The following is a 14,026-nucleotide window of genomic DNA, read 5'->3' as shown; positions in this document are numbered from 1 at the left end:
AGTGTGTTTTTTCAATAACTGAACAGGACTTCTATGATACCTTATTAGTATACTATATATTCCATACCAGTTTCATAGAGGGTGATGAGTGCTTTGAAAAAAATGAATGATGTTGAGTTCTTCCACATCAGTGGGATAAGTGGTCCTTGGTCTCCTTGTATATCTTGGGCAATCCTCCTTTTGAGTTAACTTTTGGAGTTAAGTTAGGCCCAAAATTAATTTCTTTATGGTCTTGTGTGATACCAATATAAGAGATAAGGCGATATCATGTTAGTATCATAATTTTTGGGGCTTCCCGGCAAATAGTTTTGGGGGCACGAAAGTAAAAGGGCGTTTTCGAGTAATTGTTTTTCCTGCATGCACTACTAGAAATAGAGGTTTTTTCCATTGACATTCGGTGAGAAAATTGTGCTATAAAACATGATTTTCCTACCTTATTCCTACCGAATTAGATCACTGGAAAAACGCATGGTGGGAAATAGGTTCCCATTGAAACGCTGGGAAATTTTCTAAATTTTCAGTGTGAAAACACTACAATTTAGATATTTCCCACCGACATTCAGTGGGAAATACCTATTGAACATTTTTCAGTGGGAAATTGAGTGGGAAAATAGAGATTTTTTAATAGTGAGGGAGCATTCGTGTACTTTTCACTGTATATGATTTTTGTAATCTAATAAAGATTATGTGAAGTATCATTTAACCATGACTAAACATATGTATTTTCACTTCAATTTTTACTGCTAATATTTTGTACTCTTAATTGTGAAGTTCATTTATGTAAGGTAGAAAAAAACAAAATGAAGAATTCTTAAAGAAAAGGAGATAGGCCAAAAAAAAAGAAAAAAACAGTAGATGGCATCTTCATTATCATAATGACAAAAAAATTTGACAATCCTCATTTTTTATTTGGTATATAAATAGTTGCATAAATCACTCACTTTTTTCCACACAATCATAATTTCTAATCTTTGCATTCTACCGAACTAATTAAGTGTTCTTTCGATATTGCTTTCTCTCCAAATTCCCCCCATAAAGACTAGGTGATTCTTTAACAGAAATTATAACAAGTCTACCAGATTTCATTTCATTCTTTTTACACCTACACTCTTTCAGCAGAAACTCCTCTTATTATTTAAGTGAATTTTCACTTCTCTCTTTCCATATCCAAGCACTCTACATAATCCTAGCAGGTATATAAATCTTGCCCTTCTTGCATATATGCTCTCTCTCTCTCTCTCTCACACACACACACTTGGTTTTCACTTTGCATGAAGCAAATGGTTCGAATCGTTTGAAGAAAATGAGGTGGTAAGGGTCCGGGAGGAGCTAGAGAGGCGAAAGAGGTTCATTCGAACCTCTTTAATGAAAAAATCAAATTGTATATATAAGGGTAATTTTTGTACGTATATATAATAGATGATGATCAGGGGCAGAGCCAAGTGGAAGCAAAGGGGTTCATCGGACCCCCCTTGGGCAGAAAATTACATTAAATATATAAGGTTAAAAAATTATTTTTTATTAATTTATAGTAGATATTGCATCCCCTTGATAATTTATTCATGTGTTTATTTCCTTATATTTTGAATCCCATTAGTGAAAATCCCGATTCCGCTACTAATGATGAACCCCCCTTGATGAAAGTCCTCTTGCGCGAATGTTCGGGGTAGTACAACTCTTTTCGTTCCATAGGAGATCATGGAAAGGAAGGGGCATGAAATCAAGACAGTGGCGAAATCAATTTCGCTATATGCATAAAGAAATATTTGACCTGTACAATATAATTTTCTGATAAAAGACATTTAGTTAAATTCTTCGCTTAATAATTCTTCATTGGTTGTAGCACCTCCCCTGGATAGTGAGAATCTGACTCACACCTATATTGTGTGTGAGATTCTCACTTACAACAATAGATTGTAAGTTTTGGTGGCGGCGTAAGATACCACCCTGACGTATTCGCTAGTGGTAACTCTCCACCCCTAGACAACGAGAATCAAACTCACACCTATTATTATGTGTGAACTTCGCACTGATACTGTAAGTTTTGGTGGTATAAGACATCGTCTTGACATGTTCTTAATTTATTGTCTTTTTTTTCTCTTAGTAAGCTTGAAGCTAGAAGCTAGAAAAAGAAATTAAGAATGTGGAAATTGAAGATTGCTGAAGGACAAGATGGACCATATTTGTACAGCACAAACAACTATGTTGGAAGGCAAACGTGGGAGTTCGACCCAAATGCTGGAACACCAGAACAATGGGCCGAGATCGAAGAGACCCGTCAACAATTTTGGCACAGTCGTTATAAAGTCAAGCCTAGTGGCGATCTTCTTTGGCGAATGCAGGTATATTCAGTGCTTCCACCAAAGCGTACTAATTATGGAAACTTACGTAAATGTACCCTTCGGCCAACTAGTTTACCTACATGGCCGAAGTATACACTACCTATACATTTCAGTTGTATATGTTGTGTATAGGTATGTATAGTGTGTATATTATATGTATATTTAGTATAAAGTATACACTACCTTTACACTGTGTACATATTTTGAAAACTAGACGATCGAATGATAGATATTTGACTGTACTTTCCCTAATAATTAACCATAGTTAATTCATAAATTAAGATGAAAGTATATATTAATTAATCGTGGTTTAATGATAAGAGAGTGTGTGAAGACATATATTGTATATTAATCGGATTAGTGTAAAGCGTAAGACCACATACAGGCATGTTTTAACCATATTAGTACTATCTTCATTTTTTTTTTTTTTGAAGTACTCTCTACATTAGTAGTTTTTAAGATGATCACAAAATTTTGATGATGAAGAGTCGTGTGTGATTGAAAAAAATTAGAGTTTTAATATATTTTTTACTTTACCTAAGATTTACAAACAAATTTAAATTTTAAAATTAACTTGTTAGTGTGAGCTTATGCTTGGTATTGTGCACTTGTTAGATAGAAATATGTTTTTAGGATATATTTGTTCAATATATAAGATTATTTTAACAATGATTAAGTTGTTTACTTTTTGTAAGTAATTGATGAACATTAGTCTATATTTCTCTTTAGTCTATGTTTCTATCCTAAATCATTGAAAGTGGGAAAAAGAATATGAAAAGATGTCCAATAGAGAGAGAAGAAAGCAATAGGAAGAAGACTCAAACATGACTCTCATTAGTCTATATTTCTATCCTAAATCATGGAAAGTGGGAAAAAGAATATGAAAAGATGTCCAATAGTGAGAGAAGAAAGCAATAGGAAGAAGACTCAAAAAGAAGTCTATTAGAGGAAGACCCTAAAAAACTTTGTGAATTAACAATAATAATATAGAAGAAAAAAGATGATTAAAATAAAGATAGATCAACGACTTTTGTAAATTAATGGGTAAATTCACTAATTTAAAAAAAAAAAAAAAAAGGCTGACAAATTAAATTAAAGGGTAAAAGACAAGGATAAGCATCACAAAGAAAAGTTTACAGTTCGATATCATCGAATGTTTGACTTCAAGTCATTATTTAATAAATTGAATTGGAAGGGAGAGTTAATTCTATGGTGTATTATAATATATATTTTTATAGTTTACGTCAATTTTTTCAATAAGCATCACAAAGAAAAGTTTACAGTTCGATATCATCGAATGTTTGACTTCAAGTCATTATTTAATAAATTGAATTGGAAGGGAGAATTGATTCTATGGTCTATTATAATATATATTTTTATCGTTTACGTCAATTTTTTCAATTTTTCATTCGTACTAGATCTGAAAAAGTAAAATATAAATAATCTTTGTAAAGTTATTTTTTTTCTATTCAAATGTGAAAAAGATAGGTTGAACCATTTTCTAATCAGAGGATGCTATTTTAGGTTTAAAACAATTATTTTTGTCGATAAAATTTATCTGCACCTGATATTTATATCAAAATAATAAATGAAGGATGTGTGTTAAGCATATCTATTATCACTTTAATTTCTAACTGTTAAATTCAAATTGTTTGGTTGTTGGCCGTGACACATAAATGAATAATATTTCAATTTCTTTCTTTCTTTCTTTTCCAGAATTATCTTTCTTAAGCAAGTTATATATCATGTAAATACTTAGAGATTTGTGCTTTTAATCCTTCAAATATCGATAAATTTTAATTTTGGTCCTTTTGATATTTGACTAAGTATATTTAACTAATTAATTGAAATGTGTAATTTTTATCTCTCGACTTGTGAATTTTCAGTAATTTATCGAATTATTAACTATTATCTTTTTATTAGCTATTTGTTATGTAAAGTTTATACTTACTCTATATTGAGTCATTTAGGGTAATATAAAAAGTCTAAATGTGACATATTTCTTATATAAAGGGATCAAAAATATTTTTTAATTAGTTGAAGGTTAATACGTTTAATCATATATTACGAGGATCAAAATTATAGACTATTGAGGGACTGAAAGTGTTATTAGCCCAATATATTATTGAGGTAGCAATCTAATTCTTTGTGTTTTCAGTACTCTTATTTTCTGATCCAATTATTGTTAAACGATTCTTTTTCTTAAAATAAATAAATAATCAATTTACAGTTTCTTGGAGAGAAGAATTTCAAACAGAGAATTGCAGCAGTAAAAGTAGAAGAAGGTGAAGAAATAACCCATGAAGTTGCAACAACTGCATTGCGTAGAGCTGTTCATTTTTATTCAGCCTTACAGGCTAATGATGGTCATTGGCCTGCTGAAAATGCTGGTCCTCTATTCTTTCTTCCACCTCTGGTAAGTATTTTTTTTTTTTTTTTGAGTTTAAGTTATATGCGCTATAAAGAAAGTAGGTTAGTGGACGAAGCATCCCGTGTTGATCCAGGGTCTGGAAAAGGGCTGCATTCGAGGGGTGTGATGCATACAAAGAAACCCGGATGCAAGTATCAGTAGCTTATTTCGCGCTCGTACCCGTGACCTTATAAATAGAGGTCATGTGGAGACAATTTACCCCTTCCTTAAGCTATATGCATTAGTAGTGTAGAAAATATTAACATTATAAGTTACCAATTCAAAAAAAAAAAAAAATTATATTATAAGTTAAAAGAAGGGCAGCCTGGCACACAAAGCATCCCGTGTTAGCAGGGTCCAGGGAAGGCCCGCACCCCAAGGGTTGTGTGACGTAGACAGCCTACCCTAATGCTAGCATTAGTGGCTGTTTCCACAGCTCGAACCCGTAACCTGTAGGTCACACGGTGGCAACTTTACTGGTGCTCCAAGGCTACATTATAACGTAATTACAATTAATATAGGTGATAAAGATTAAGTTCTATGAGGTGATTACTGTTGAATATCTACGATAAGCATTAACTTTACTGGTGCTCCAAGGCTACATTATAACGTAATTACAATTAATATAGGTGATAAAGATTAAGTTCTATGAGGTGATTACTGTTGAATATCTACGATAAGCATTACTAACAATTGGCAGTCTATTAAAATGGCAACTGACCTGTTATCACAAAAAAAGAAATTGCTATGAAAAGTTAAAGTTCACCAATAATGTAAAAACTCTTCCCATTGCCACTGTACATGACTTAAATCCATGTGATAAACATTAGTACTTGATAACCTTGTAAAATGATAACAGAGGCGTATTCAGGATTTTAACTTGATAGGTTCAGTCTTTAAGGTTCTTAGCACTGAATTCATTGTACTTCTAAAATTACAGGTTTAGATCTAATATTTGTTGGAGATTTTTTGAGTTTTCACATAAAAATCTACGATCCATGTAGAAATTATTGGGTTTGGATGAACTCGATGCTGAAGTACTGGGTCCGCCTCTTGTAGTACCCATCATAATCTAAAGTATTTTTGCATATAAGTTAAATCCTTTCAGTTTTTTACTTTCCTTCTCTTTCCATAATTGAAGCTTGGATATGCTAAAGCTAATTCTTTGGACCAAAATTCAGGTTATGTGTATGTACATCACCGGCCATCTTAATACTGTTTTCCCAGCTGAACATCGTAGGGAAATTCTTCGGTATATATACTGTCACCAGGTATGTATGACTTAATGTCACAATGAGTCTACTATTCTATCAAAATTTTCTTTGCATATTCCTAAAGAATTTAACTTTTATACAGTAACAATGTGCATAAGTTAGTTAAATTTTTTAGCCAGTTATAGCAAGTTATCTAGTACATCTTTATGTTACCAATTTAAGATTACTATAGACAGCGTTCATAGAAATTAAACTCATTTCTGAATTGCTGATGACGTTTCAGAATGAAGATGGTGGATGGGGTTTGCACATAGAAGGTCACAGTACTATGTTCTGTACAGCTCTGAGTTACATATGCATGAGGATCCTCGGAGAAGGACCAGACGGTGGTGAAAATAATGCCTGTGCTAGAGCAAGAAAATGGATTCTTGATCATGGTAGTGTCACTGCAATTCCTTCTTGGGGAAAAACATGGCTCTCGGTATGATTAATTACCCTAACAACTTTTTAGCGTATCATAGTTTAAGATTCAACGTATATACACAGACATCGTACATAATTGTTACAGTATCAGTGTCTTTAACCTGTTGTACCACGTAATCTGTCTTATTTGTTGTTATGGATGGCCACCTTTAGTTGTCTTTTAGGTGACTTGATAATGTCAAAAATCTTTTTTCACTGTAATTGTATAGAAGTTAAACTCGGTAAATTACAAAATTCTCCGTTGTCAGGTAAACCTTCAAGTGTTATGTTTATGTGCCTTTTTTTTCTGAGAAACATTCCCTTATTGCATTCAGATTCTTGGAGTTTTTGAGTGGTTTGGAACCAACCCAATGCCGCCTGAGTTTTGGATTCTTCCATCTTTTCTTCCCATGCATCCAGGTCGGTCAATATTTTTCAACTTCCTCATGCACTATTCAACATCATAATTTTTTTAGTTCATGTTATTTAGATATTAATATTCAGGATTTGCTATGCAACATTTCGATTTACCAAGTATTTTTATTCTTAATTTTAATGCAGCAAAAATGTGGTGTTACTGTCGAATGGTCTACATGCCAATGTCTTATCTCTATGGGAAGAGATTTGTTGGTCCAATAACACCTCTCATTTTGCAATTGAGGGAAGAATTATATGATCAACCATACGATGAGATTAACTGGAAAAAAGTGCGCCATGTATGTGCAAAGGTAAGATTATCAGGGGTCGTTTGATTACAGAGATCAGAATAATTGTCCTAACATAAAATTTGGTATTACTTATCCCTGTGTAACTTTGTCTGCAGACCAAATGAGTTGTTGGTGTTTAGTTGGTATAGATATCATGCCTTTTCTTACAAATGCTCAAACACAAACTTCTATTTGCAGGAGGATCTCTATTACCCTCATCCATTGGTTCAAGATTTGATGTGGGATAGTCTCTACATATGTACCGAGCCTCTATTGACTCGTTGGCCTTTCAACAAGCTGAGAAATAAAGCTCTTGAAGTTACCATGAAACACATACACTATGAAGACGAGAATAGCCGGTACATCACCATTGGATGTGTCGAAAAAGTATGGCAACAAAGAATTAACTTATAGAATGACCTGCATTTTCTTAATGACTTCAATTGTTAGAGACTGGTGTAATTAACACTTGGATGGTGTAGGTATTATGCATGCTTGCTTGTTGGGTCGAGGATCCGAATGGCGATTATTTCAAAAAACATCTTGCTAGGATCCCAGATTATTTATGGGTAGCTGAAGATGGAATGAAAATGCAGGTTTGTAGATCTCAAATATACTATTTCGCAAACCAGAATGAGTTAGGATAAGATCTAATGTTACTGAATAGGCGAATATTTATCGTTAAATTGCAGAGTTTCGGTAGCCAAGAGTGGGATACTGGTTTTGCTATTCAAGCACTATTGGCCAGTGAGATGAATGATGAAATAGCAGATACTCTTAAAAAAGGACATGACTTTATAAAACAATCTCAGGTTTGGATGTTTAAATCATGAGCATTTGTTTTTCTTTTCAACTAAGCCTTATTAATATAAGTGACTTCTTGCAGGTGAAGGACAATCCTTCTGGTGATTTTAAAGGAATGTATCGGCATATCTCAAAAGGATCATGGACTTTTTCAGATCAAGATCATGGATGGCAAGTCTCTGATTGCACCGCTGAAGGATTAAAGGTATCTAAAATTTCAACTTCTTGTAATTGCAGAAAAATGGTAAGATAATTCTAGAAAGTTAGCCTGATTGCTTCTTGACCTTCGTTTCTCTAGTGCTGCCTTCTCTTCTCTACGATGCCTTCTGAATTAGTTGGCGAAGCAATGGAACCAAGGCGACTGTATGATTCGGTGAATGTCATTCTTTCATTACAGGTAAACACTGAAAGATGGTCCTTAAATCATTAATCGTTTAATCTGAAGTTGTTTTCTGCTTTAAGAAAAATTCCAAGAGAAACCTTTATCTTAATTCATTTAACATAAAATTGCAGAGCAAAAATGGGGGTTTAGCAGCATGGGAGCCCGCAGGGGCCTCAGAATATTTGGAGGTAATTTTTTCTGCTAAGTAAAATAATCGTTTCAGTTTGAGATTCACGACATAGGGACTTTTACCTCTGCGCTTTAATTCAAGGATATTAAACCTCTTTTATAGTCTTCCACAACCTAAACAATTAACTCTCTTGTTCTGTTTTATCATCGACAGTTGCTCAATCCTACCGAATTTTTTGCGGACATTGTTATCGAGCACGAGTAAGATTTGTTTCTCTAGTTCCTGTTTTCCCCTTTTACCGTTAGTATCCATTTTATAGCTTGACACTGATTTAATCTCAATACAGGTATGTCGAGTGCACTGCCTCGTCAATTCAAGCACTCGTTCTGTTTAAGAAGCTATACCCTGGACACCGAACCAAGGAGATCAACAGTTTCATTGATAATGCTGTTGAATATCTTGAAGATGTACAAATGCCTGATGGTTCATGGTATATTATAGTTCTCTTGCGAGCCCTTCAACTTACAACATATAGTTCGATAACATATGACACGAGTAATCACGTCAACAGGTACGGTAATTGGGGTGTGTGCTTCACATATGGTTCTTGGTTTGCTCTTGGAGGCCTTGCAGCAGCTGGCAAGAGTTACAGCAACTGTGCAGCTGTTCGTAGAGGTGTTGAATTTCTGCTAAGAACACAAAGATCCGATGGTGGTTGGGGAGAAAGCTACCGGTCTTGCCCAGACAAGGTAATGTAAAAGCAAAAAGAGTTGCGCCAAACGAAAATAACCACAACTACATCTTATTTTGTACATAGTTCGGGTCGTTTGTATGAATTCTCAATATTCATCCTGCTTCATTATATTGGAACCTTTCCATTCCAATACTCAAAAAATTTAAGACAAGTTTTCCAACACTAGATGTTTTGTATATTCTCTTATTAACATGCATTTTCCCCTTTCAAAAAGAGGATGGAAGATAAAAGTAACTGTGGAAAAGATCAATATGACTTAGCTTTGTATTTTATCGAAACAGGCATATAGAGAACTTGAATCAAAAGACTCAAATCTCGTACAAACTGCATGGGCATTGATGGGATTGATTCACTCTGGCCAGGTGAATGCTTAGTTACTAGTAGCAAATGCTTAATTTATTCACCATCATAGTTAAAAAAAAAAAAAAAATCTTGTTCAATATTTATTTACCAACTTTCTCATTTTGACAGGTTGATAGAGATCCGAGCCCCCTTCACCGTGCAGCAAAGTTGTTGATTAATTCTCAGATGGAAGATGGTGACTTCCCACAGCAGGTAATCTGAAAATTAAAATCTAAAGAAAGGGGAAAAAAGATCTTCAACTGTTAAAATATCAAGCTTCTAAGTATTGGAGTGAAATGTGTTCAAATTAATTAACAAAATGAATATAGATGATTCATATAGTCGATCCGAACTAGTTCAGGACTGGGTCATTGTTTGGTTGATGTCAAAGAAACAAGCTCTTTCAAACGAGCAAAACAATCTGTAAACAAATGGACATTATGAAAGAAACAAGCTCTTCCAAACTACCATATCACGTGTTCGTGTCCTGCCACAGACTAAGCCTGGCCACAGACTAAGCCTGGTGTTTAAGTGGAGAAAGGTAGAAGGGCGGGCCATTATCCACTGGGTTTTGAACGTGTAGCACTGGCCCTTGGGAATTTCTCGTTATCGAAAAAACTAGTCTCATCAAAAGATTGCTATTATCTGACTTGTGTTTCACTTCATATGTATGTGCAGGAAATAACTGGAGTTTTCATGAAGAATTGCATGTTACACTATGCAGCATACAGAAATATATATCCATTGTGGGGTTTGGCAGAATACCGCAAAAATGTCTTATTACCATTACAAAACAACTAAATATATGTGAATACAGCCTTGTTCAAAGAGAGATATGAAAGGAATCTGCCCAATAGAATGCACTTTAGTCCTTATTTTATCCCAAAGTAATGTATTTTAAATTATTATTGTGTTAATGTAAGTGATGTAACAAAGTCAAAAAGGTAAGCTGTTGTTATTATTTTGTATGCATAATTTGTGAATAAAGAAAATTACCCAAAAAAAATGCCTTGCTCTTGTTTCACCTCCCCCTCCCTCAATTGTTATTTTCGTTTGTATGCATTATTCATGAACAAGGCGTTCTGGGAGAAATTCAAGATTTTAGCGTCTTGTATATTAGTCGACTTTGTAAATTTTGAAGAAATTCTGTAGCAACGTATAGTGAGGGTACCACCAAGGATTATGGTGGGATGAATATGATCCCTCTGCTCTTAACTAGAGGTCTCAAGCTCGAGCCCTGGATATGAAAAAAATCATAGTAGGGAGTGTTTCACCCTTTAATGGGACCTTTAATGGGCCTTACACGATGAGAATCTAGATTAATTGGAGCTCCACTGCACGTACCGGACACCGAGAGGGAAACAAAAAGAACGTATAGTGAGACATAAATTCCTTGTGGGTAGTGACTGCACTATCAAAACCTTACTCATTTTCTGCAAATTCTTCCAACAATTAATTAAGGCAACAATTTTAGTATCTAATTAAGCTGATATCCTTTTTTTGTTTTTGATAACAAAATCCCTCCTTTTGAGTATCTCTACCAAATCCATTTTTTTCGCACCAGTGCTGCTTGTTTGAACTTAGTAGATAAAAGGTCTGCCCTGAACCCTCTTCACTACCAGGCTATATTGTTAATAACAGGTTCAGAATAGAGTGGAAACACTGAACATTACAAGAAGTGATATAGGATCAAAGAAATTTCGTCATTGCTAACCAGCTCACGCTCACCTCGACTATTACATCAAGGTTTAGGCTGATCAGAATCACCTACTTTTTTGCCTCTGCTGAAATTTCAACCTTAGTCTCATATAATTTTATCTCATATGTTGCTCACACTCTTCAAAAACGTGTGTTAATTGGATCCTCCAAAAGTAGTGCAATTTGGAGGATCCGACATGGGTGCGGCAGCGTTTTTGAAGAGTCCGAGCAACATAGAGTCAAAATTACTGAATTCCCCCCTCCAGAGTCTAGCCTAATAATCTCAATCTTTCTCATACCTAACATTATCTGTATCCGACAGACTAATATAACAGCAGCAATATTACTTCTTGAAATGATTCTAGAGTCCGTAGAATAACAGTTACTAGCTCGAGATCTTATTTACAAGGATGCACACGAGGGAGAAGACTGCAGCAGCACAAAATCACATGAAGACGATTTACGATTCTAAGCATAGAGAACCAGAGTTTTCTGTTGGTGATTTTGGTATATCTCATTATCTCAAGTTGCAAGCTTATCGACAGGCTTCAGTGTCTAAGCGGAGGGTACATAAACTCGAGTCCGGAGCCTAAAGGGTATAAAAATACACGGTATTTACCAAAAGGGGATGTCCAAAAATTTATATACCAAAAGGGGTATATCGTGGGCTTCCATCAATATACTTGGCAAATTTTTTTTTCACCTATATTCTTATGAAGGTCTTCACAATCACACTCTTCTAAAAATTAAAAAAAAAATTTAATTGTATAAAACTTAGGAACAAGCGATCCACGTTATACAATATAAATTGTAAAACGTGGATCAGTCTACATTTTTTACCTCTAAAGTTTTTTTTTTTTTTTTGAAACCGTGAAGCATAAAAAAAATTTAGTAAACTTTTTTTTTTTTTGTAATACTTAGTGTGTTTTTTCATACTTTGACCAATGATTAATTAAATGTGAACAGATGGTCCGAAACGTCAATATTTTATATAGAACACGATATTTTTTTCCGCCTTTAATAATGTAGGCTCAATACATCAAGGATATGTAGACGTTAAATCGTCATTTTAGGGATTGAAAAGGTGTTCTTGAAGTTTTGTTTGAAAAAACTTAGTGTTTTTTCATACTTTGACCAATGATTAGTCGTGTGTGAAGACTCTAAACGTCAATATTTTGTGATATAGAACCACGATATTTTATCATAATACACGGCCGAACGACTATAATGTAGGCTCAATACATATAGGATACGTAAACGTCGCCATACGTACAATTCCCAAAATATATATACATGAAAAGGTAGCCGAAGTAAATTTTGTTTAAGGTTTAAGTGTTTTATTTTTTAAGGTTTTGATTTAGGCGTGTTATTTTTCAATCAAGCATAACTTTATTTTGAATATAAATATATACTAAAAAATATAGGGAGAAAAACTAGTTGTTCAAAGTCGTCAAACTTTAGATGGTCATAACTTTGCGCATGAAACGGATGTCCGTTTTACGCGTTTTTTTTTTGAACTTGCGTATTTTTCGAGATCTATGCGGACAAACGCCGCAAGGCGTACAATAGCCGATTTTTAAAATGCCTTTTATCCCATTCAATTTCGATTTTCCCCCAAATTGGCGTGAAATTTTCGCTTTATTTACTTATAAGATGATGATACGCAATAGATTTCAACGTAAAAATCCCAAGGTAATGTACCTGTGAATGTCAATTTCACTTCTGCGGTTTCAATTTTTGAAAATAAAGCTGATTAATTTTTTCAACATATAAAGTTGACTAAAATAACCTTATTAAAAAACACTAAGTTTTTTCAAACAAAACTTATTAAGGCACCTTTTCATAGTCATGTATAAAATGACTATCCGAACGTCTACGTATCCTTGATGTATTGAGCCTACATTATTGTAATCGAGAAAAAAATATCATTAAGTTCTATATCAAATATTGACGTTTATGGAGTCTTCACACACGATTAATCATTGGTCAAAGTATGAAAAAACACACTAAGTGTTACAAAAAAAAAGTTTACAAATTTTTTTTTTAGTGCTCGCAAAAAAAAAAAAAAAAAAAACTTTAGAGGCAAATAATCACAAGTTTTCACAAAATATATTTGTAAAATACGTGGAACAAAATATCCAACGTTTCATATCAAACTATATTGTATAACGTGATTCCTAAATCCACGTTATACAATTAAATTTTTTTTTTTTTTTTAATTTTTCGTTGACTTGGTGTAACAACAAAAAAAAAAAATTTTGGGGTATATCGTGATCAACCACGATATACCCCTTTTGGTATATAAATTTTTGGCACCCCTTTTGGTAAATACCGTGTATTTTTATACCCTTTAGGCTCCGGACTCACATAAACTCTCATAGATGTATTGTGGACCCTTAAGAGTTACAATACCCGACCCCAACTTGTTTGGCATCGAGCTGCAGTTGTTGTTGTTGTCTATCATCGTAAATTAATTAAGAACCATTTTCCATCAAAGTCTTGGCATTCAATTATTTTAATTTCACCTATATTCTTATGAAGGTCTTAACAAACACACTCTTCTCAAGATGTAAATACAAGAGAGAAATTATTCTGTACAAAACTTAGGAACAAGCTTAAGAAATCTACCACTATAGCTACAAGAACTGGATGCAAATTGTAAAAGCGAAAATGTCGATTACATAGATTTGTAATTCGAATCTACATTTAACCAACTAAAGTATGTACAGTCATCAAGAGCTCATCAAGAAGTGCTAAAAGCTTCTCTGTTATTTTCTGAAA

General features: G+C 33.8%; 1 protein-coding gene across 2 annotated transcripts; it reads left to right on the top strand.

The window, feature by feature from the left end:
• Window positions 1–946: 946 nt before the first annotated feature.
• On the top strand, window positions 947–10,571 carry LOC132031057 (beta-amyrin synthase). Of its 2 annotated transcripts, XM_059420906.1 has the most exons (19): window positions 947–1,193; window positions 2,105–2,342; window positions 4,573–4,758; window positions 5,934–6,023; window positions 6,250–6,447; window positions 6,764–6,848; window positions 6,990–7,156; window positions 7,334–7,522; window positions 7,618–7,731; window positions 7,828–7,947; window positions 8,022–8,144; window positions 8,238–8,336; window positions 8,453–8,509; window positions 8,665–8,711; window positions 8,798–8,941; window positions 9,023–9,200; window positions 9,487–9,567; window positions 9,677–9,760; window positions 10,226–10,571. In XM_059420906.1, exons 2-19 carry the CDS (start codon window positions 2,142–2,144, stop codon window positions 10,346–10,348), a joined length of 2,286 nt encoding a protein of 761 aa, XP_059276889.1. In that variant the 5' UTR covers window positions 947–1,193; window positions 2,105–2,141; the 3' UTR covers window positions 10,349–10,571. The 2 variants fall into 2 exon arrangements, with proteins under 2 accessions (XP_059276889.1, XP_059276890.1); XM_059420907.1 differs by lacking the exons at window positions 947–1,193; window positions 2,105–2,342; window positions 4,573–4,758 and adding an exon at window positions 5,704–5,829.
• Window positions 10,572–14,026: the final 3,455 nt, after the last annotated feature.

The sequence above is a fragment of the Lycium ferocissimum genome, chromosome 9 (genome assembly GCF_029784015.1).
Source record: "Lycium ferocissimum isolate CSIRO_LF1 chromosome 9, AGI_CSIRO_Lferr_CH_V1, whole genome shotgun sequence".
Lineage (NCBI taxonomy): Eukaryota > Viridiplantae > Streptophyta > Magnoliopsida > Solanales > Solanaceae > Lycium > Lycium ferocissimum.
This window is presented reverse-complemented; position numbering and strand designations above follow the sequence as displayed.

Excerpts from the sequence above, each read along its gene's own strand:
- LOC132031057 (XM_059420906.1), top strand. The coding sequence starts at position 2,142 with ATGTGGAAATTGAAGATTGCTGAAGGACAAGATGGACCATATTTGTAC. Across the intron at positions 6,849-6,989 it reads TTTTCTTCCCATGCATCCAG|CAAAAATGTGGTGTTACTGT; the intron begins GTCGGTCAATAT and ends ATTTTAATGCAG. Across the intron at positions 9,568-9,676 it reads GATTGATTCACTCTGGCCAG|GTTGATAGAGATCCGAGCCC; the intron begins GTGAATGCTTAG and ends TCATTTTGACAG.